At 36.7% G+C, this 23,545-nt stretch overlaps 1 protein-coding gene across 3 annotated transcripts in view; it reads left to right on the top strand.

The window, feature by feature from the left end:
- Positions 1 to 21,499, top strand: part of LANCL1 (LanC like glutathione S-transferase 1) — a 38,224-nt gene extending 16,725 nt beyond the window's left edge. For all 3 annotated transcript variants that reach the window (XM_039844674.1, XM_039844672.1, XM_039844673.1), the window contains exons 4-10: positions 2,923 to 3,130; positions 11,754 to 11,889; positions 12,454 to 12,600; positions 15,093 to 15,275; positions 17,030 to 17,206; positions 17,638 to 17,710; positions 18,307 to 21,499. In XM_039844674.1, the coding sequence (XP_039700608.1) occupies positions 2,923 to 3,130; positions 11,754 to 11,889; positions 12,454 to 12,600; positions 15,093 to 15,275; positions 17,030 to 17,206; positions 17,638 to 17,710; positions 18,307 to 18,383 (1,001 nt within the window). In that variant the 3' untranslated portion in view covers positions 18,384 to 21,499. The remainder of the gene's footprint in view (positions 1 to 2,922; positions 3,131 to 11,753; positions 11,890 to 12,453; positions 12,601 to 15,092; positions 15,276 to 17,029; positions 17,207 to 17,637; positions 17,711 to 18,306) is intronic.
- The last annotated feature ends 2,046 nt before the right edge of the window (positions 21,500 to 23,545 follow it).

Below are 23,545 nucleotides of genomic sequence, written 5' to 3'. Positions count from 1 at the left end.
TAGGCTTACCAACATGTGGGGATACACCTAATATAACAGTGGCTTTAAGACAACAGAATTTATTTATTTTGTAAATATGCAATTCAGGGAGCGACGTGGCAGATTCATGGTCTTCCAGGTTGTAAGTGCCTCTGATCTTTATGCTTTGCCATCCTCATCATGAAACTGCCACCTTATGGTCTAATGGCTGCTTTAGCTACATCATCACATCTGTATTCTAGCCAGGAGGAAAGAAATGGCAAGTCCTCTCCCTTCAAGAACATTTTCTGAAGCAACCTCCATTACTCGCACTGTTTCACTAGTCAGAACTTAGTCACATGGCCATCCCCAGCTGCAAAGAAGACTGTTATAGGCAGCCCTGTGCATAGCTAAAATCCAGGGCATTGTTGTGGAGGGAAAAGGAGGATACATTTTGGGGAACCTCTTAGCAGTGTCTATCACAAGAGCTAAATCCTTATTTTACAGAGTGGAATGTGAGTCAAAAATGTCTGATATAGTAAAATGAAGAGATAGCACGTAAGCATATTATTATTAGAAATATGGAGGCAGATACTAGAGGAAATGGCTAAAGTGATTGGAAGTGGTTCCCTCTAGGAGGCAGGAACAGAGTGGGGCAAGGAACTGCATATGCTTATTAAGCTTTGCAGTACTGTTTTTTTTTTTCCTTCTTTGAAGAACATATTTATTTGATAAAAATTATGTTTTTTAAAGCCTTAGGCTGTGAGTATGTGTAAGGACTGAATGAGTTTTCCCTGCGGAGCCCCTGAGTTTGTCTATATTTCCCACTCACCAGTTACCTCTCAGCGTTTAGTGTTTATGCAAAGGTGATGTTATATGCATGCAACTTGTCAAAGGTTGGAAGATCATAAGAATAGGTTCAAGATATTGGGCCACAAGCACTTCCTCTACTTTTTCTATTATTAAATTAGGGCACCTGGGGTATAAAATTTTGATGAGGCATTAAATGTCTTTGACTTACACATTTTGTCTTATTTTCCTGACCTAGACTGATTTATAAGAAGCTTGTCCAGGAACATTTTTCTAATTGGCAATATCACTCTTTACTTGAAACCCTTTTCATCCTTGATTGTTTTATGACAGGGGAGGCAGGCAACATAAATTACAAACTGCAGGAGATTGTTTACTCACAATATACAGACACCGAGGCCCAGAATGAGAATGAGAGAAAGAACCTGAAGTTGTGAAATTCCACAGGCTGGCAAGATAAATCTCTGTTGATCAACAAGAAAAAAGCAAAATATTTCATCTAAATGAAATACTGTGAGACTTGAGAAATGATTGCCTGTTTTTTATGAGAAATACATCAAATCTTACAATTGCAAACCTTAATGGGTTTTGTTTGTTAAACATTTAGGACAAGAGGAGTTGTTGCTAATGAGAAACAAAGGTCTGAAAAGGAAAGCAATCATTGGGCTTGTATTTAATCACTTTTTATTTTCTCAGATCTCAATCATGTCATTATCTGGCTTTGGTGCTCACATAACTTAATTAGGAGAGTTCAGGCAGCAATAGAAATAGAGGGCAAAATGAAAGGGTAACAATTTAAGTGGATTGCCTGCAGATGCCTGGTATGGATGGAGATAAAGCCTATTAAGGACCTAATTCTAGAAGAAGCTGTTGACATTGATTATTTGTGAAAAGGAGATGTTTTTTCTGACCTACATCATGGTGTTCTACACTGATGTCTACAAACCTTAAACATTGGTACAGCTTTTCATCAGCTTGTGGAATTACTAAAATGAAGCCACTTTGAACAAGCAGACAACATTATTAACTTTGACAGGAAATGAAAATTTGGTCTTAATATCCATGTGAAATTGAATTGTCTGTAGCACAAAGCTTTGGAGATTACCCATGCAAAATGAGAAAACTATCTAAATTTAAAATTGTCCTCAGTACAGTGAAAAGTAATTTTGCAGACTGTATTTTTACTGCATTGAAATCCGTGAAGAGATTAGCTCTATTAATTTAGATTTAAACAGAGGCCCTGTATCTTCTAAAAATGGTCAATGAGATGGAAAATGTACTTTAAAGGGAGAAATGAGTTTCTGGAAATGCTGCAGACAGCCTCCCTACTCCACATCTTTGAGTCTGCCCTGAGACCAGGCGGCTTCAGAGGGAATGCTCTGTCTACTGTGACAGGCATTTAGAATAAGAACATGCAGACGACACCTCAATTACATATAGCTTCAAGAGTAGGATAAGAAGCAAACTGAGTAAGGCCCTAAAGCAAGTTATGCTTTTACAGTATAGTTCCTAAAGTGGCTAGGTCCTCAACAGAGAAAAGAAAAGAAGGAGGGATTGAATTTATTCTCTCAGATCTGAAATAATTTAATAGTTTTCTTATAGTCCCTGCCTGGAATAATACTGTTTAGGGTAGGGGATTTGGTTATGCTACGTACCTTCTCACGTGAAAAATTATCTTCTGTATGAAGAGAAATGAATTTTTCATTCTCTAGTCTTTGAATTTCTTTAGCTCACAAGAAAAAACACTTCTGGTTTATTAAGTAAGTTATTATTTGTTAAATTAATAAGTGACTCTATTTGGAAGCATAATTTCAATGGCCTCATTTTACCATTAAGAAGAATACATTAACACAATAGCCAGAGTGCGACAAAGATTACTAATAAACTTGAGTTTAGAGTTCTTAGCAGGTCTTAGAGTTCATATTATTTAGAGTTTTACTAATGAGGAGACTAAGAACAAGTAAGTATTTGCCTATAACTGGTTCTTTGACCTGCTTGGTAATAAAGCTGAGTCTAGAACACAGATCATCTGAACTTTCAGGTAGTTTACGTGTTTGTTGTGGCTTATCAAAAATCAACACTGCTGAGCTGACAGCACACCGAAATAATAGTCATTTTTTCTTATTTTTCCATTATTTTATTTTTCCTTTTCAGGTATTGCTGTACTTTACTTACATCTCCATGATGTATTCGGGGACCCTGCCTACCTCCAGATGGCACATGGCTATGTAAAGCAGAGTCTGAACTGTTTATCCAAGCGTTCCATCACCTTCCTTTGTGGGGATGCAGGCCCACTGGCAGTGGCTGCTGTGGTGTATCACAAGATGCACAATGAGAAGCAGGCAGAAGATTGCATCACTCGGTAACCATGTTTCTTTTTGAGGATGTTCTATCTAGCCATCATTGTACATTAATTCTGTGTGTGTGTTAACAAAAGAACATTTTAGTGAATTTACTTTTCTCTCAGCAATAAATCTTAGTACTGTCATTTGATCAATTCTCACATTATTCCTATGTTGTAGTTAAGGAACAGCCACTATAATCTCTATTTTATTGCAAGATATAATGACACCAACACATTCCAGATCAAACATCACTTTCAGGAACAAAAATGAAATCAAAAGCATAATCATGTGATTACTAATCCAAAGTGCTATCCAAGATCAAGACTTTGAAAAAATTCAGTTCACTTCCCGTGATGTGTTGAGAGAGACCTCCTAAGGGTACACGGACTGATTCAAAACTGCTTTTCTTAAGGACAAATGATATGCAAATCCAGACTTTCATTTTTAATATAAATCCGAGCAGCCCACTAGAAACTTGTGAATTATAAAGAATTACCAAACTTTTGTACTAATAAATTACAATTATTTCTTTACTGGAGTTTATTGAACACTTTCAGAATTCCACTAAGAAATCTGGCTGCCATGCAACTCTGCATGCAGTACTATTCAGTTCCCACTGAGCATGCTGACATACGGAGAGTTACAATTCCAGCAAAGGTTTTTTGTTTTGTTTAGTTGTTTAATAGGCCTTACTTTTTAGAGCAGTGGATTCACAGCAAAATTGAGAGGAAGGTATAGAGATTTTCCATGTCCCCCCTGTTCCCACACATGCACAGCCTCCCCCAATAGCAACATCCCCCATCAGAGTGTTAACACTTGTCACCATCGATGACCCTTTATTGACATGACATTATCACCCAAAGTCCACACTTTACATTAGGGTTCATTCTTGATGTGGTACATTCTATAGGTTGGACACATTTGTAAGGACGTGTTGCCATCATTATAGTCACTCAGAGTAGTTTCACTGCCCTAAAAATCCTCTATGCTCTGCCTATCAATGCCCTCTTCACTTCTCCCTAAGCCCTGGCAACCCTTGCTTTTTCTGCTGTCTCCATAGTTTTGCCTTTTTCAGAATATATTGGATTCGTACAGTATGTAGCCTTTTTAAATTGGCTTCTAGCACTTAGTAATACATGTTAAGGTTCCTCCATGTCTTTTTATGGCTTGATAGCTCATTTCTTTTTAGCACTAAATAATATTCCATTGTGTACCACAGTTTATCCATTTACCTACTGAAGGACATCTTGATTGCTTTCAAGTTTTGGCAGTTATAAGCTGCTATAAACATCCATGTGCAGGCTTTTATGTGGACTTAAGTTTCCACCTACTTTGGGTATATACCAAGGAGTGTGATTGTTATGGTAAGGATATGTTTATTTTTATAAGAAACTGCCAGACTGTCTTCCAAAGTGGCGATACCATTTAGCATCCCCACCAGCAGTGAATGAGAATTCCTGTTGCTCCACATCCTTGCCAGTATTTGGTGTTGTCAGCATTCTGGATTTTGATATTTCTAAGAGGGGTATGGTGGCTTCTTATTATTGTTTTAATTTGCATTTCTCTCATAACATATGGTGTGGAGAGCATCTTTTCATATCATCTGTATATCTTCTTTAAAGAGGTATTTAAGATCTTTTGACCATTTTGGTCCAGAAGTATTTTAATCAGCGATTGTCCCTAAGTTGACAATGTTTTTGGTTCCCATTATTCTTTCTTATAAATTACTGTTAGAATAGTATTATCATTACCAATTTTATTTATTGGGGATCCTTTGGTTAATCTTACATGGTGAGATGATGTGTATTTCAACAATAGGCTTTGGCCTAGAATTCTAATAACTAGACTTTTGCCCCCTTAAATTATATTATGAAAATTTTTAAACATATAGAAAAGTTGAAAGAATGGTGAATACCTGTATACCTACCACATAGATTCTGCTATTAATATTTTACTGTACATGCTTTATTACATACCTATCCACGTGTCCATTCCACTTTCCATTAGTAATCTTTTGGTGGGGAGGAGGGTGGTTGCCTACATTTCAGAGTAAATTTCAGATATCAGTATACTTCCCTTTTAAATACTCAAGCTTATGTGTAATTTATTAGAGTTCAGTATCTGTTTAGAATTTTCTTCCTTTGATGTAAATTTCATACATAATGAGTTGTTCAGGTTTTAAGTGAATATTTATTGAGTTTTGACAAATGAATGTACCAGTGTAATCCAAATACCTATCAAGGTCTACAGTATTTTTCCAAATATTTCTTTCTACCCCAACCTCTCTCTCCTCCTTCTGGAATTCCAGTTACACATACTGTTCTACGAGCCTCTGAGACTCATTTTTTTCAATCTTTTTTTTCTTCTCAGTTCTTAAGATTAGATAATGTTGATCTTTTCATGAGTTCACTGTCACTTTTATCTGTTATATCCATTCTGTTGTTTAGCCCTCTCAGTGAATTTTTTTATTTTAGATATTGGATTTTTTAATTTAGATATTGGATTTTTTAGTTGTAGAATTTCTATTTTTTTCCCAATTTCTTTTATTGTGGTAAAATACACATAACATAAAATTTACCATTTTAACCATTTTTAAGTGTACAGTTCAATGGAATTAAATACATCATCAGCATCATCCATCTCCATAGCTCTTTTCATCTTGTAAAACTGAATCTGTACCCAATGAACAGGAACTCCCCATTCGCCTCCATCCCAGGTCCTGGCATCCACCATTCTACTTTCTGCCTCTATGATGTTTTACTCCTCAGAGTATCTCATATAGAGGGCAGTCATTCAATATTTTTTTGTGACCCACTTATTTCACTTAGCATAATGTCCTCAAGTTTCATCTGTATTATAGAATACACAGTAAGTAGACTTTCTAAGATATTGTGTTATATTAGAAGGACTGATCCATACTCTTGTTGTTTAAGCATATATGTACAAATTCTCCCTCTTCCCCCGTTTGTCTCTATACAGTGATATTTTCTTATTGTAGCTAACTTTTTCCACTGGAAGGTGTTAACAAGGTGGGTTGGGGGGCCAGGAGTCTTTTGTTCTACCAGTAATGATCTGGGAATCATATCAAATCATGCACCTAATTGACATATACTTCTGAATAACCTTTTTTATACATGCTGGTGCTACATCTGGCAAAGGTTAGAAATTATCTAGTATAACTTAAAAACAAAAAATAATATGTATTTTAGAGGAAAAAACTGTGAACGTTCCACTCCAGGGCTGTGTATACTTCAGTATGTTGGGGAAAACACTAATTAAACAACATTAAATATGCAGCTTTACTGTCTGCTCAGAGTTTTCAGCAACTCAGAATGGAAACTCCAGCTACTCGAGAAAGCAGAATTTGCCAAACTTATGTAGACAACCCTTTTCCTCATGACATCTTAAGGCCTATTATTCTATGAAATACTCTTTGGGGAACAATACTATATATTAATATTAGTTTGTTATAAAACACTCAGGGATAAATTTAAAAAATTGTATATACCTTAATAATAACGTGTTTTTGTTATTTATGTATTTTTTTTTAATTTTATGACATTTCAACATTATTTTATTTATAACCAATAGATTTAAGATTAAAAATATAGAATGTGAACATATGGTAGGAAAATGTGTTCTTTGTGGCTACAGCTTTGATTTTTCAGATTTCTGGAGTTATAGCAGAGGAGGAAGAAAAAAAGATTATTTGTGAGTTAGTTTCACATCTCTTTTCAATTCAATTTCAGGAAATCCAAAATTATTTGGTATCATCAGTTATTTAATAAACCTACTTGTTTGTTTTACTTTTTACTGAAACTTCTTCCTCATACAACACAGTCCTTTTGAAATATCACAGAATCAGATTCTCTGTGTGGCATCTGTCATACTTCACTGCCAACATCATATTTCAGCTTACCTTTCCTATATTTTCTTAACATAGTGAGATCAACAAAAGTCTAATCCTTAGACAAGGAAACTGAAATACAAAGAAATCAGTGTTCCCTTAAGATAAAGACTCTTAACTTTGGGGCCCTGAGAATTCTAGGGCTTCTTGAGGTATGTAAAACCCCCAAATTGCATTCAGTGTGGAGAAAGTACTTACACTTTTCTTGAAAGGATCTGTGACCCCCCAAAAAGGGGTGTGTGTGTGTGTGAGAGAGAGAGAGAGATGTTTTCAGATTGTCCAGCATTTGGCCTTCGGTGGCCATGGCCTTGGGGATAAGGTGGGAAATAGCGGTAGTTCTTCCTGGTGCCTGATTTATTTGTAGGTGTCCGTTTTTACCCTTCCCTCTACAAAGAGACAGTTAGTGCCATTACATGAATAGAAAGCACTGCCTGTTTGGTGCCCAATTAAGTGACTAACCTGACGTATATAGTGCTTTGGGGCCAGTACTTAGAGTGATGAAGAACTTCGGTGTTCTGGTCAGAAAATATATAACCTCTCTCTTGTAGTGTGATGAGTAAGAAAAGGACTTCTTTTTTAAAAAAAGAAGTCAAACTACTTTTGATGGTAAGAAGGCAAAAAAATTTTCCCAATAACACCCAGGGGAAATATTGCTAGCAGTGAAACAGAACTATCCAGCTCTTATATGTCTTTATTCTTCCTTCATTGATGTTTCAGCAACATGTCTCTTCTGAAGATTGGTTGCTATTACTATCAACATATTAAAACAAATAAATGGAGCTGCAACGATATGCTTCTGGGTTTGAGAGTTTCTGAAAACACATAAAATAACCATTATGATTTATAAATCTATCATTTCTTTATCTTATCTTAGAATATAGCATGTAAAACATGCACTTAAAAGTCTTGCCTTTCGTAATTCATCGGACCCAACTAATGAGATTTAATGACTTAAATTCAAATCCAGAAAAATCAAAATGGAATACTTTCTTATCCTAAACCGTAAAGTACTATTTTAACGAGATGCTCTAAGCAATTCTTTATTTTCAAATATTTGAAAGGTATTTGCTACCTACTTTGAACTTCCCAAATGCAAATGAATTTGGCTGCAAAATAATTGGAATGCTAATTATATATCTCCACCTGCTGGTAATACAGGTCATAATGGTGGCAAATAAAAGGTATTTTCTAGTATAGTGGTTCAAACATATAATAATTGAGAACATCATTGGAGTTAATGCTTAACTTCTATAGTACAGTGTTTGGTTAAAAATCATGATAATTTCTCGTTTTGAATAGTTTTTTAAATCTTTGCAAAATGAAATCAGAAGTTATTTTTATATCTAAATGCTATGTAATTTGATACATTTATGTTAAAATTTGATAATAAGTTCCTATTAAGCCTGAGACATTCATTCTGTTTACTATAATAGCTGAGTTTGTATCTAGTAAACAGATTTTATTTTCTTAAGGTCTCAATGTTTTGAGCTGCCAGTTCCGACATTAAAAAAATAATTTTTCTTAAATGTTTTTAAGTTTTTTAAAAATATTAGGGGTGTGTGTATGTGTATGTGAGAGTTATACTGAAGTAAAAAACAAAATGTCCCATAATTCTACTGTCCATATAACTCAATCTCTTACCACTATAGCCTTATACTTAACAATAACCACTCTTCCACTGTGAGTTTTAATGCCTGTATTTGTAGAAGGAAAAAAAAATGCATGAGCCATCATTTGCATTTTAACCAGTTTGAGTGAGATGCCTCCATTTGTTGAGATATAACATGGAAAAGTTTAACTTTGTCAGTAACTGCAACTAGCCGTGCTTTTTCAACCCCCCCTTTCCTACTGGGGAGTAAGTTCCCTTAAGGATGCTTTCAGAACTTTTTCTCAGTCTCTCTCAATAAAATCATCTCATTCTGGTTATTAAAGCATGTCGTCTTCATTTTAAATTGTAAGCGTTCCCCTTCTCTTACCACAGGCTTATGGAAGCAGTGAGGAGGGATCAGAAGGGGACAATTATTTTCTCTTTCACAAGTACCCCCCCTTGGGTGCTCTGACTCTCTTCACTGTACCTATTGCTGTACAGCCTGGTGGTAGCAATTGTCAAGTTTTTGTTTGCTCATTCGTTTTTGGCTTTTGTAGATATTGGTAGCCTCCAGAGAGTAGAAGGGCTGTATCCCCTCAGCTATAACCTTACCACTAAATGTGTTAAAATGAAAGCACAAGCAGTTGACCAAATTCTGCCAAATGTACATTGATTAGAAAGGAGAAACACACACATACACACAAGTGGCCCTCTTCCCTGTTCTTATGGCTCAAAGAAAGCCACATTGTCCTTAGGCCCTTCATCTTATTCATCAAACATGGTAGAGCCTGTACCATCTGCCAGACCCCCCACCCCCACACTTCCATCTTCACCACTCATTCCACCAATGAAAACTCATTTTGTAACATTCCTTACTAGACTTGTTAACAAATCATTGGATGTAGATTTTGATAAAGTTATTTGAAGGCCAAGTATCTCTGAATGTTGGTTAGAGTACTTCACGTATAACCAGTCACCCCAGGGGTGTGAGTTTTGATACCTCAAATGTTAATTAACCGTTGCTAGTGTACGGACTAAAGTAGATGAGAGATACATGCACAAGCACTGTTTATTCTTAACTACTTTAAAAATAAATTTACACAGACAGCTTAAGAGAATTTTTTTAATTGGAAGGGACCGTTTATTTTATAGATGAGAATTTTAAAGTACAGAGATTAAATATTAAGTTTAGTGCAGGTTTAGTGTCATAAGCTACCTGACAACAAAGCCATTATTTGGTAGGGCTAATATACTCTCCTAATTACTTCTTTCTAGAAACTCCCTGGCTCTTTCCTGATATCATTTTGTGAAATTTCACAAAAATTAAGTTTTAATAACTTAAACAGTGTAATATTTAATTTATAGGATAATTTAGAGATAAGTGAGATGTGCTTTCAAAATTTCATATGATAAAATCTAAAATGGCAAGGACATTTTTCCTACATATATTCCCCCCTCCCCCAAAAAAATAATAAAGGGGAAAAGGTTTTTTTTTTTCAGAGTTTAGACTACATATATGGTCACTTTCCCATGCTCATCTCCCTCTCTGAACTCCACCTACTTTCTGGTAACCTGGGGCTTCCCTTTTTGGTCTTCTAGAAAGAAATTTGAGGCTTTGGTTACCCAACTCTACCATGTACTTCCCACAATGATGCCTACATCTGGCCAACTGATGGGGAAGCTAGAGTGAGAGGTGAAGCCAGGGGAGCTCACTGCGCCTTCCCGAGACGGGCTCCCTGATCTGCGAGGAAGGTTCTTCCCTCAGTTTTGACTCCTCTGGGCTCCTGCTTACTTTACTTCTGACACCACCATTGCAATTGCTTGTGGCTTGGGGCATGAAAAAACAGAGAATAAAAAAAAGAAAATAAAGAAAAATTAGGTGTTTTACCCACTCTCTCTGATATCAGGAGTTCCCCTTCTCATTCTTTCTTAGGGCAGACAGAACTAAAGGGCTGCTGGGGCTCTCTGTCAGCCCGTTGGTGCCCACTTACAGGGTTCAAGCTGTACTGAGTTCAGCCCAGGGTAATGTCAGAGGGGAAAATATGGTTAACTCACCGTTGGTTTGGAGCTCCTTCAGATTCCAGTCTTCTTCCCCATCCCACTGCTACTGTTTACTTCTCAGAGTCCTCAGATAGCTGCTTCGGGCATTCTCACCAGGTTTGGGAGCTGCATCTAGAAGGAGATACAAAGTAGAGTGTGCTTACTCCATCTTACCTAGAACTGAAACCAAAAATAACATCGAGAAGCAGAATCGAGTCTATCAATAGGGAACTAACAAATTATAATACACCCATTCTATGGAATACTAAACAACTATGATAAAGAATAACACTACTCTGTATGTGCTGATAGGGAATGGTTGTCAAGATGTATTGTTAAATAGCAAGGCACAGATCATTTGGAAAGATACATTTACAAATATGTATATTTCGCTTATATGTGCATCACATAACTCGAGGAATATATAAGAAATTGGTAACCATGATTTTTTTGAAAAAAGAAGGACTAGAAGCTGGGAGACTGGGGACATGGGAACACTGACTGGTACCTTTATGTCACTTGCGTGCATTATCAATTGTGGTAGACCAGGCCACTGTACAGACACTTCAAGTAGGACTGCTGACGTGTTAAGAAATAAGCCAAGGGAGGAGATAACAGGGGTGCAGCAAGCATTTCATTTTATGGAGATAGATGGCCCTTTGAGTATTGACTTAGTCCTTTCTCCAGGCTGAATGCCGTAATAGCCAACAACAGTTCTTATCTTCTCAGACCCCAGCTGCTAGTCTTAGGGCATATCCTCCATGAGGAGTAGGTAGGCTCCAAGTAGCCTCAGCCATGTTCATGTATTCTTTCATTCTTCGAGCATCTATTTTGACAGTCCCATTGTAAACTGAAGAAAGGAAATTGAGTTGAGGGTTAATCTTTGAACCCTGACTACACTTTGTGCTTTGACCTAGCCCACTTAATATTTAATAAAACCTATAGTAATTATAATTATAATATATTAAATTTTTAAATATGCAATTATTCAATTTATAATCATACATATATATTTGTGTGTATGTTTTTTAAATGTACCATGTTTAAGTATATACAACTATCCGATCCTTTTCAAATTATCCTAGGCATGTATTTTTCTTTTCAGGCTAATTCACCTTAATAAGATTGATCCCCATGCTCCAAATGAAATGCTCTATGGACAAATGGGCTACATCTATGCTCTTCTCTTTGTGAATAAGAATTTTGGAATGGAAAAAATTCCTCAAAGCTATATTCAGCAGGTACCATGTTTTTGTGCTTTTTTGAGTCTTTTCAGGATCCCACTTACTATCTGCCTAGACTGTTGGTTTTATTTCTCCAGTTAGCACATCCCAAGTAGCTCGAAGGTGTATCTTGACCTCTGAAGGTCAAGCATGATCAGAGAACCAACAGCTACATGTTGAAGGCTGTTGGAAACACGGTAGAGAGTGGCTCAATAAGTAGTCCAGCCTGCTCTGTTTGAGAGTTTAGAGGCCGTTTCAGAAGAAAATGAGGGTCAGATTTTACCTTCCAGGTGCAGGTGTCTCTTTTGGTGCCTGAAGCAGTTTATGCTTTCCTTTGACAAGTAAGTTCTTGTAAGAGCTAGTGAAAAGAGTTCAAGATCCTCCATATCCTCCCCTTTTTAGAAAGAATACAGTCACACCTGCTTCTCTGAGTGCAGAATTAAACTGTGCCTTTCCACGGCCTAAAAGATAGTGTCTAAGTTGCCACATTACCCAGTATATCTCAGCAAAAATTTCTTAACCTCCATCAGGAGTGTTTTTCCTCTAATTCTCTCATTATTTTGGTTGGTTTTCACCCTGTAGATTTGTGAAACAGTCTTAACATCTGGAGAAAACCTAGCTAAAAAGAGAAACTTCACAGCAAAGACTCCACTGATGTATGAATGGTACCAAGAATATTATGTGGGGGCTGCTCATGGCCTGGCAGGAATTTATTACTTCCTGATGCAGGTAAGAGGTGACGGTGAGACTTTAAAATGTGCTTTCTGATTGTACTGTCTAGGGTCAGAAGATAGGTACTCTTGTTTTATTCTGTCATCTACTGCATCACTCTCCTTATAATTACCTGGCCTAGACAAACAAGGGTAATGGTTGCCAAGGTGTATTTTCAAGTGTATAAATATAAAAGGCACTGTGCTTTGAGATGACATTTGATTTGTAGGTGACCATGCATGCTCACTTAGGTCCACTTGTCCAGACTAAAGTGTTTTGACCTATACTTCTATATGAAGTTCCTTCTGTTCTTTTCTTTCAGTAAATACTTTGAATTAAGAATGTTATAAGCATAATCCATTGAAGCAAATTCCAGGAGTAAGAACAAAATCAATAGAAAACAAATGAACATATGTTGCCTCAGGCTCCCTTAAAGAACAAAGCTAAGGAGCCTTTCCAGTGGATTTTGTATAACCTACCCAAAAAATAGCTGAATAGGCTATGCTCAACAGTTCTTAAGATCTAATACTATCGAGGGACATCAGCCAAAGTCGAATAGACTAAGAACAAATAGAATTTACTGCAGCCAGCATAATCTGGGAGGGAGGTCAGAAGAGGACTTCTCAAGGGAGCATCATTTCTGGGTCTTACTTAGTTCCCTATAAGGAGGAATTGGCACTTGTAAATAAGAATCGATGGCAAAAGAAAATTGATTTTTAATGGTAGCAAAGGTGCCCCCATCACCTTCCCAAAGTACAATGTGACATAAAGAAAAGTGTTTCGTTAATATGTTCAACATGAGTGCTTGGACATACATACTACTAGCTGGTTGAATAGCTGGCTATAATAATGCAAAATCGATGTGAGACCTGCCCTCTCTCCATAACTAAACAATGACAGTGATGCTGAAAAACTCAAGGTCATTATTGGTTTTGAATGCAGAGTCACACTTTGAGGGTCAGTAGCAGTAAGAGACCCACTGTTGTATTTAAGAGTTCTATAATTAGGAATTTTGACAATTTAGACTTAAATTACTTTATTTTTCTAGCATATCCCCTCATTGGCTCTCTATTAGCAGAAATAAATATCGATTCTTAAAAGTTTTCAGGAAAAGAGAGTTCATGTCTTCTGAAGTTTTAAGGTGAGTTAGAGTCACACATGTCAGTGACTAGACAAGCACATGACTTTTCCTTGAAGCAGATTGTCAAGGGCATCTTACCCTCTGTCTCCTTTCATTGTCTAGTAGGAAATCCGGAAACCCAAGTACTAAGTTTTTAATTGGCAGATTATTGTCTGTTTAAAATGATTTAATTTTTAGTCTGATAAGTCCACTCTAGGAGGTACCTATATATCAGCATAAAGCAAAACATTTTTTGGTCATTTTGGATAATTTCTGCATATTTGAGGAGAATCCACTCATTCTACGCTAGCAATTTTAAATGAGCTTGTACAATATTCTTTGGATAAAGTGAAATCTGTGTATGCCTTAAAGCAGCGGTCTCCAACCTTTTTGGCACCAGGTATCAGTGCTCCTATGAGAACCTAATGCTGATGATCTGAGATGGAGCTGAGGCATTGATGCTAGCACTGGGGAACGGCTACAAATACAGATGGTTTCATTGGCTCTCCTGCCGCTCACCTCCTGCTGTGTGGCCCTGCTCCTAACAGGCCATGGACTGGTACTGGTCCGTGGCCCAGGGGTTGGGGACCCCTGCTAAAGAACATAGTGCATGTTCAGTATCTGTGAAAGCTTATCATCAGTATCACCTCGTTCCCTGCCACCACAGCCTTCTTCTGCCTGTGCTCCACAGCACTGCCTCCCGTTGCCCCCACAAGCCCATCCCCAGCCAGGCAGAGACAACACTTTGAATTTGTTATTTAAAGAATTAAGGAGTCCTTTGAATTAAGAACAGGACCAAAAGGAAAAACTAAAAATTATCTCAAAAATGGAGGCTCATATGCCATATGTCAGTGTGTCCTGTTAATCTGTATATTTTTGTATCAAAATCATCCTGCAAAAGTACCAATCTCAAATCCCCGTCAGAAAGGCTTGATCTAGAGTCATGCCACAGTTTGGGGTCTAGATTCCAGGTCTCCTAACTTGTTAGCATCCTCTTCTATTGGAAACATCACCTGCCACTTCTCTAAATGTAATAATGAGAGTTCGTTTGGTTTGTCTAACGCTTCTCTTTGTGGCCTTTAAAGTGTGCTTAAGGTATTAAAACCTTAGAAAGCTTCTCTTACTATCACATTCTCAAGCATTGGCTTAGGTAAACTATTTATAAGTATGTAGATAACAAATATTGAAAAATAATATGTACGTATGGCCCTAAGAGTTAGCTCATAGCCTAATTTTAGTTTGTTCTAGTAAGTGAAAAAGAATGTGTGGAATCCTCTTCTTAATGACTTCCAATTCTTTTTGGTCATGTTTTCTTTCTGGTTTAAAACTCATTGCTGAGGCTTAGGAAGATCTGTTTACTTCAACAGAACTAATAATTTCTCATTTTTAGCCCAGCCTTCAAGTGAGCCATGCAAAGTTACATAATTTGGTCAAGCCCAGTGTAGACTATGTCTGCCAGCTGAAATTCCCTTCCGGCAATTACCCTCCTTGTGTGGGTGACACTCGAGATCTGCTAGTCCACTGGTGCCATGGTTCCCCTGGAGTAATCTACATGCTCATCCAGGCCTACAAGGTACTGTGAATTTTCTCGTTTTAGAAATAAATTGGAAAACATAACATCAAATTCTATAATTTAAAATTAGTTTTATACATAATCCTTAAAGAAGCAATAGAGAAATCACTTGTTGGACCTAAGATCACTCATAGTGTCCATCTGTATCAGAGCAGACATTATTTCATTGACAAGTAGAGTAGCCAAGATTATAGCATCAATGGCGGAGCCATGATGAGTATCCCAAGAACTCAATTAAAAATAGAAAGAATTTGCCTCTTGCACTACTGGTGGGAGTATAAAGCTGCCACAGAGAACAGTTTGGCAGTTCCTTAAAAAATTAAACAGAGAATTAACACATGAGCCAGCAATCCCACTCCTAGGTATTTACCCAAAATAATTAAAATCAAGCATTCAGATACTTGTACACCAATGTTCCACAGCAGCATTATTCACAGCAGCCTAAACATGTAAACAATGCAAGTGTCCATCAGCAGATGAATGGATAGACAAACTGTAGTATATACGTACATTGGAATAGTATTCAGCCATACTAAAGAATGAACTTCTGATCCATCCTACAACATGTGTGAATCTTGAAAACTTTATACGTGAAATAAGTGAAGTCAGATACAAAAGGAAAAATGATGTATGCTTCCACTTATGTGATGTGATGGTTAATATGAAGTATTTAGAATGGTTAAATTCATACAGAAGGAAAGCAGAGTAGAAGTTATCAGATGCTAGTGCTGGTGTGAGGGGTCGGGGGAGGAGAGGGAAGTGGGTGCGTATTTAACACTTAATGGGTACAGAGTTTCAGTTTGGGATAATCAAAAAGTTTTGGAAATAGATAGCGGTGATGGTCATACAACATTGTGAATGTAATTAATGCCACTGAATTTATACTTTAAATGATTGAAATGGTAACTTTTATATTATGTATATTTTACTATAATAAAAAAATGCCAGTATCACTTCTAAAAAGCCTGCCATGGTAGAACCATAATCAAAGAAGAAAAGGCTTTTACTTGAGGGAAAAAAAAAATAGAAGTTAACCAAGATATATATCTATTGATACCAAATCTACAAATTAATAATCTACAGACTGTAAATAGACACTGGAATCTCATAGTCTAAATAAGCTTTTAGTATATGAAATTTTACTTTGAGAAAGTGGTATATAATGGAAAAACTTTTAAAACTGCTTTATTTACTTTTAAGAACACTTAGTTTGCAATGAAATATTTAAAATGTCTACTCAGAATATTTCTTAAGTCTTTGATCAAGATATAGGAGGCCACAAAAGACTGTAAAGGTATATCTATTTTTCTGACAAAGTATAGTGTTTTATAACCAAATCAGTCTTTATGAACAATTTAGAAGTAGTTTCTTCTCCAGTATGTAAAGAAACTTTCTTATAATGAAGGGCATTGTTGTTATCAAAAAAGTTATCATATGTTCTTTGGAAAATACCTAATGATAACAGCAAGTTGCAGGTCAAATAACAGCTGCTTCCCCGATAACATCCACATATACAAGCACATACACATGAAAGTTAGTCCCTGCAGACAAGGTCATGAACAATTACTTAAAAAAGAAAACAAAGCTAGTGAAGTTTTGTAATTTGTTCCCACCTATATAACGCATATCTCTGTCCCTAAATCTCATATCCTTTCTTGCCAAGCCACTTGCCTCTCTCCTCCCTTCGGGAAGAAACGTCAATAGAATTTTCTTTTCTATCCTTTGTAATAAAACTATGTCCCTTGACTCTACAGGTGTTCAGGGAGGAACAATATCTCCGTGATGCCTATCAGTGCGCAGATGTGATCTGGCAGTACGGGCTGCTGAAGAAGGGGTATGGGCTGTGCCACGGCGCTGCGGGAAATGCCTACGCTTTCCTGACGCTGTATAACCTCACGCAAGACATGAAGTACCTGTACAGGGCCTGTAAGGTAGGAGTCAGAACCGCCCTCTCCCAGAAAGGTCTCTGGGTAATCTGATTTCATTCATTTATTTTTAAACCACAGGTCTGTAGAACAAATACAGTTATTTTAACAAAAACCTTCAAGCCATTCAGTTGAATTACTTTCCTTTAAAAGGACATAATTCTACTCAACAGCATTTAAGTGAGAGGAAAAGATGTAGGGTGGTTTTATTCCTTCCTTCCTTTTACGCTAACCTTGGAGATACGTGTCTTGGAGAGCTCGTTGAATTCCCTCCGTGTTTCGCACTCTAGGCCATCCGTATTTCTGCATTAATGCCTGTTCTCTGCCTTGAAGATAGTTTTGACTTTTTCAGAGTAAATCTTAGGGACGGTCTCATTTGACTTTTAGGAGTCTTTGGAAGAAATCACTCCAGTAATTTAACTTGGTCTCATTTTCAGTTTGCTGAATGGTGCTTAGATTACGGAGAACACGGATGCAGAACACCTGACACTCCCTTCTCCCTCTTCGAAGGTATTTTTCACACACTACTTATATGCCTTATAATATCAGCATCAACTTCTCTGCTTGGTAATTAATGTATTTGAATTGTAGCTTTATCAACAAATTAGTTTTATAGTCGTTTCTTAAACTGCTTTTTTATTTCCTAATACAACAACGCAATAGTAAAAATAGGTTAGCACATGGACCTAATACTAACAGTCATAATGGTGACTACCACTCATGGAGCTAGGCACATACTGGGCATTTTGCAGATGCCATTATAAATCATCTCAGCAAAAACATACACGCATTATCCTAATGTCACAGGTGAGAAGATTGAGGCTCAGACGGGTAGGTGGCCCATGGTGCTCACGTATGGTAAATGGCAGGGCTGTGCCTTGAACTTGTCTGACTCCACACTCCCTCCTGTCTTCCACCTGGATGAAGAGGCTGAACACCTCACTAGTGATCTCTAATATTGAACTGTAAGGAATATAAATATAGACATGTCTATTTTATTTAAATCATTACTATTGAAATGTTATTGATGCTACAATATGAAGACACTCCATTTATAAAATGGGGCCATTTGGTGCAGTCACTTTTGCCTCTTTCTCTTCTTGCAGGAATGGCTGGAACCATATATTTCCTGGCTGACCTCCTAGTGCCTTCGAAAGCCAGGTTCCCTGCATTTGAACTATAAAAGGCAAGCCTGCCCCCAGCAACTCACTGCATGACCCTTTCTGTATATCAAACCTGAGCTAAGTGCTGTCATTGCTTTTCAAGGAAACAGAGTCAGACTGTGTACTTGATTTAGTTGGGGTTTTTTTTTTTTTCAGAATTTGTCTTTAGTTCAGTTCTTTTTCTTTATCATTTACTTTTATTTTAAAATACCCAAGGAAATCTTTTAACTTCAGTTTCTTCCTAAAGGGAGTTTGATATGTACAGTATTTTGAGGGCATATGTATATATATTTCAGAAGTTGGAGGAAATCTTACTCTTATTTAAGCTTATGAATATAACTATCTGTTACTGTTCTAAAAATGTTTAAAAGAAACTAAATGTAGATAAACAATGTGAAATACACGATTATTGTCAAACATTGCCCTCTGCCTCTGCTCTTTAGTATTTTTTTCTCCAACAGGACAGTTTTATGACTTTGCTTTTCTTTAGGTGGTTGATTATGAAAGGGGACAAAAAGTAACTATATGCTCCCAGGACAAAAATTGCCAGAGTTGTAAACTGTGCTAGGGACCTAAATACCATTTTTCAAATTCACAGTGTTTGTTTAAACTAGAGATAAACGTACTTCAGACTTGCTTCTTTTTGTTAATAAAGCATCCAGGCTCTAGCCAACATTTTTATCAAAAACTTTTAAAATGCAATGGTCATTGTGAAAATTCTGATTTAGAGATTAATTCAAGATAAGCTAACAATAATAGTTTATTGTTTTCTCTAAAATAAGCTGTTTTATTTTGGAACTATCTATTTAAATTTGTTCTCTTGAATTAGTATAAGATCAGCAAACCAGTGTTATGTGTGTGAATATGTCGTGACCTAGGATTAGCACCCACCCTGTCTGACTGACTTTCTACACTTTGACTTGTGTTTTACTTATTTTGCAGTGACTATGTTTTAGTGCTGGCTGTTTGATAGAAGCCATATTTTCCTTCCTGTCAATTTCTCCAGACATTGGTCTTTTCACTAACAGTACAGCACTCTACTTCTCTTTAAAAGGCAGGATGGATGCCGTATATATGTGTGTAGCCATTAACTTGAACAAAAACACTAAGCTTTTGATAGAAATCTAATGATCATGCTTAGAACAAATGAATCCTGCCTCTTTGCATATGTTAGGCTTAACATTCATCAATTTCTGAGCCCTCAGAATCGGATATTTACATAGTAGATGTAGAATGCCTGATGTTTCAGATTCTCTACAAATGTTTCGACTCAACAGCTCCCACTCCTCCCCCTTCCATTGCTGCCTTTCCCAGGTTTGCTTTGTCTTTTGTATATGTTTTGACTAATTTTATAACATTTTGCAGCTTTAAAAAAAACAGGGTCTAAGAATTTTAAATGTGCCTATTTCACAGCTCTCTCAGTCACAAAAATGTGCTATTTTTATTGGAATTTGAATCAAATGCCCACTAAGCATATGTAGGTTCCTGAAGGTAGCAGTCCCTTATTATTTTCCACTTAGCACCAAAATGGCTGATATTACTGGAAATTGTCAGACCCTATAAAGGCTACTGACAATAGGATCTAAAAAAACAAGCCCACTGCTCAAAATCGTAGGATTAGCTTGTTCCTCTGTGACTTGTGCTGGTCAGAGACAAGCTCGTGCCTCTCAGATTTCTGAAGTGCTGCTGATAAGCTGTGTGTAAGTGCTGCCTTTCTCATGAGCGTTTCAGATCAGCGGTGTCAGCATTCACAGTAAAGCTGATTGCCTTTGGCTGGGTGTCCAACTTGAAAGAATAAAACTCATTTGGTTTAACCAAATGTCTTACTATAATGTGCCTGTACTTTTAGCTACTATAGTTACTAAGGGAAAAAGAACAAAACACATTTTCTGTTATCCAGAAGAGACTTGATCACAGTGCTTTTCCAAACATCTTGATTAATTTAACCTCAGGAAGACTACAAGGCAGGGGGAAGAAAATTTTGAATGAAATTCTTGTTACTATTTGGATGACTATTTGGTTACTGCCATCCATTGACAAATCCATCAGTACAAACACAATGCAGGTTCCGTTTTTTCTTTGGCTTTTTAGGACTTATTAAACTGGCAAGATTTTATATTTGTAGCATTGTTTGGTTTTTTTATGCTTAACAGCTAAGAAAGTCTGATAGGATTTTAAATTTAGTCAATGGCTATAAACTAAGGCCAGTACCCTAACACCATGGTAGAAACTGAAAGAAACTTTTACACTAACTTTCTTAGTTTTAAAAGGAAGAGGCATCTTAAATGATATTATATTTCTGTTATATCGTGTTCCCTCATATATTTTTCTCTTTGGCAAAATAAATAAATAAATCCCAAAAGTTGCCTCCCAGAAAACTCAATAGTTTCTTCTATATCCATGCAAAAACTAGGTAGTAAAACCTTAAAAGCTTGTCATAGTGTTCATTTATCCTGTCATGTGTTTCTTTTCCTATAGTGATGAAAAATTACAGAGTTAACTTTTCATCATGGAACAAATGTTAACATTATCATAACTATTTTGATTGATCCCATTGAGATTTGGTCTCATCTGATTTGTCAGTCTTTAATCCTTAGAGTCATTTGGCTCCTTTTTCATCTTTGATGTCAATTCCAATTATTTGGCATCAGAAGTCATCACAGTGGGTAGAGTGTTAGGTGAAAGTGGATCCAAGGCCATTTCTTCTCCTTATTATCATTTCCCTATGTAATTGAATTGAGAGAGATCCTCTGTTCCTATGTCCTCAGGTTAATTTGTGTCTTGTCTTATGATCCCTGCCTTCTACTAGCTGATTTTGAAATACAAAATGTGGAGAGTAAACGTTTATTTATTTGTTCCTTTGGATACTAGTACTTGTCTGTCGTCCTTTATTACTCATACTGAATTCTGATTCCGCTTCTACTTCCCTTTAATAGGTCAGAGCACCTCTTTACTGGATTACTAAACTGTAGAACTGTTTCTCTCCTATAGGGATAACACACAGTATTCAGGATATTCAAGGAACGCACCCCAATTTTACATTGCCATTTGTTGGGAAGGGCTGAGACTGTATGTATTTCTGTATTCTATAAAGGATTGACTTACTGATTCTCAATAAAATTTTATTAGGACTACATAGTGTCATGTGCTTTTTGTTTGCTTTGGTTTAAACCTAAGAAATATTGTCTTTCTATGGTAAATGATGTCTTTTTCTCTATACACTCATTCCCTAGGGTTTATTCTTGACTTACTTCATTGTTGGGTCAAACAAGATTTTTAGTACCTTCTGAAATGTATTAGAGGAAAATATTTTTAACTCTGACCATTACAGAATTGGGAGGAATCTACTAGGCTTCAAGCAGAGCAGTATATTTTATACATATGAGGATCCACCCTGTGGCTAAGAACGAAAGACCTAATTCTAGAAATTGATTTCCCTGCTGACCAGTTCTAAAAGGAACTTTGAATAGAGGAGGAGATTAAAGAGGCTTAAGTATAAAATGTATATGCAGAGGTTGGAAAGGATTTCTGCTCAGTCACCTGGCATAGTTTTGTACCACTTATTTTCATGACACAGCTATGTAGTGTTACTTAGCACAATGGAGATTTGCCAAATTTTAAAATACTTGTTTTCATCCCTGAATTAGATTTTGTCATTTGGTGCATATGATTAAAATGCCCTTCATACCCCTAGTCTGAATTCAATACTAAAGATAAATGCACATTTTTTGTTTTACTTCTTTGACTGAATGAAGGTTATAGATGGTGGTATCACATCTTTAGATGTGAGCAGCGAGGCATGGAGAGGACAGTGCCTCACAGAGGCCACCAGAGACTCCAGAGTGATGCTTGGAACATTCCCACTAACTCTTCATAGATTACATTTCAATTGGTAAAACCAGCTAGCATTGTTCTCTGGTTTAGCACTCCCTGGCTCATCTTCCTACCAGAAGAAAAATAATGACAGCACATTAAATTGCACCACAGTTGTAATTTCGTGAACAAACAAAATTTGAAGAAGTCATTTGTCTCCTGCAACTTTCCCATAGTAGTTTATTTTTCTCCTGACTGCATTAGAAAAGACCTTTGCCTCCCTCCTCTTCATACTCTGTGAATAGAATCATAATTTTTGTGTCATTTCTTTTTCCCTAGATAGTTCCCACTGTGATGTCACTGTCATTAAAAGTGTCATGTGTTTTCTACTCTTATAACCATCATTTAAACTCAGAAAAGCCTAACGGTCAGTCTGCTGATTATTTGCTTTCTCATTCTGTTTCTCATCCGGACTCACTCTTTTCCTTCTAAAGCTGAGAATGAGTTAACAAAGTGAGAGAACCTTGGCTTTTTTACAGTGGAGAACACATTGGTTTCATCGGTCCCATTACGTAAACTATTGAAACACTATTTTCCAGAAGCCCTATTCTAGTGCATCCTCAGGGACTAATTTGACAGTTTTGTGAGTAATGGGAGAAAGCAGCAAACACAATAAACCAAGAGGTGAAATAATGAGAATAGAGAAATGGATCTTAGCAGGACTGCTGCTCATAGTTTAATTTCACATTTCTACATTATGTTACCTTTTCATCCACATGCAAATTACAACCATGGTGACATTACATCTACAGCTAATGTTCTATCACTCTACAAATAAGTGTCATAGAAAGCATTTATGAAGCACATAGCCATTATGCAGAGAAAGGTGGGATTCTTGATAAATCAGTTTATAAAGAAATGTCACAGTCGCCTAATTCCTCTTCTCTGATGGAGCTGGGATATTAAGAAAAACACTTGTATCCCGCCAAAATACTGATGTGGCTCATTGTAAAAGTTGATGTTTAATATTGATCTCTTAGGATTCAGCATTCGGGAATTAGCATGCACTCTCTCGCTGGTATTTTCCAAACTGCTGGCATTGTCTGTTTATATGGCTGCAGACATGCCATTTTATTTAATCATGCCACGAGCAATGCTTTAAACTGTTTTATCCCCTAAATTCATTGAACACCTGTATGTTCGTATGCAGGGTGCCTAGTGGGGTTGGTGGGGCACTGTGTGCATGAAATGGACGTCCTCACTATGACAGCTCAGAGTCTAAAGAAGACAAGTGATGAGACGAGCAATTACAGGGAAATGTGTTCTGATATTATTGTTAACCCCTCACCTACCCTTTTCCTTGTTCCAC

The sequence above is a fragment of the Pteropus medius genome, unplaced genomic scaffold (genome assembly GCF_902729225.1).
Source record: "Pteropus medius unplaced genomic scaffold, Ma_sr-lr_union100, whole genome shotgun sequence".
Classification (NCBI taxonomy): Eukaryota; Metazoa; Chordata; class Mammalia; order Chiroptera; family Pteropodidae; genus Pteropus; species Pteropus medius.
The sequence above is the reverse complement of the archived record's forward strand: the minus strand, read 5'-3'. Positions and strand labels throughout refer to the sequence as shown.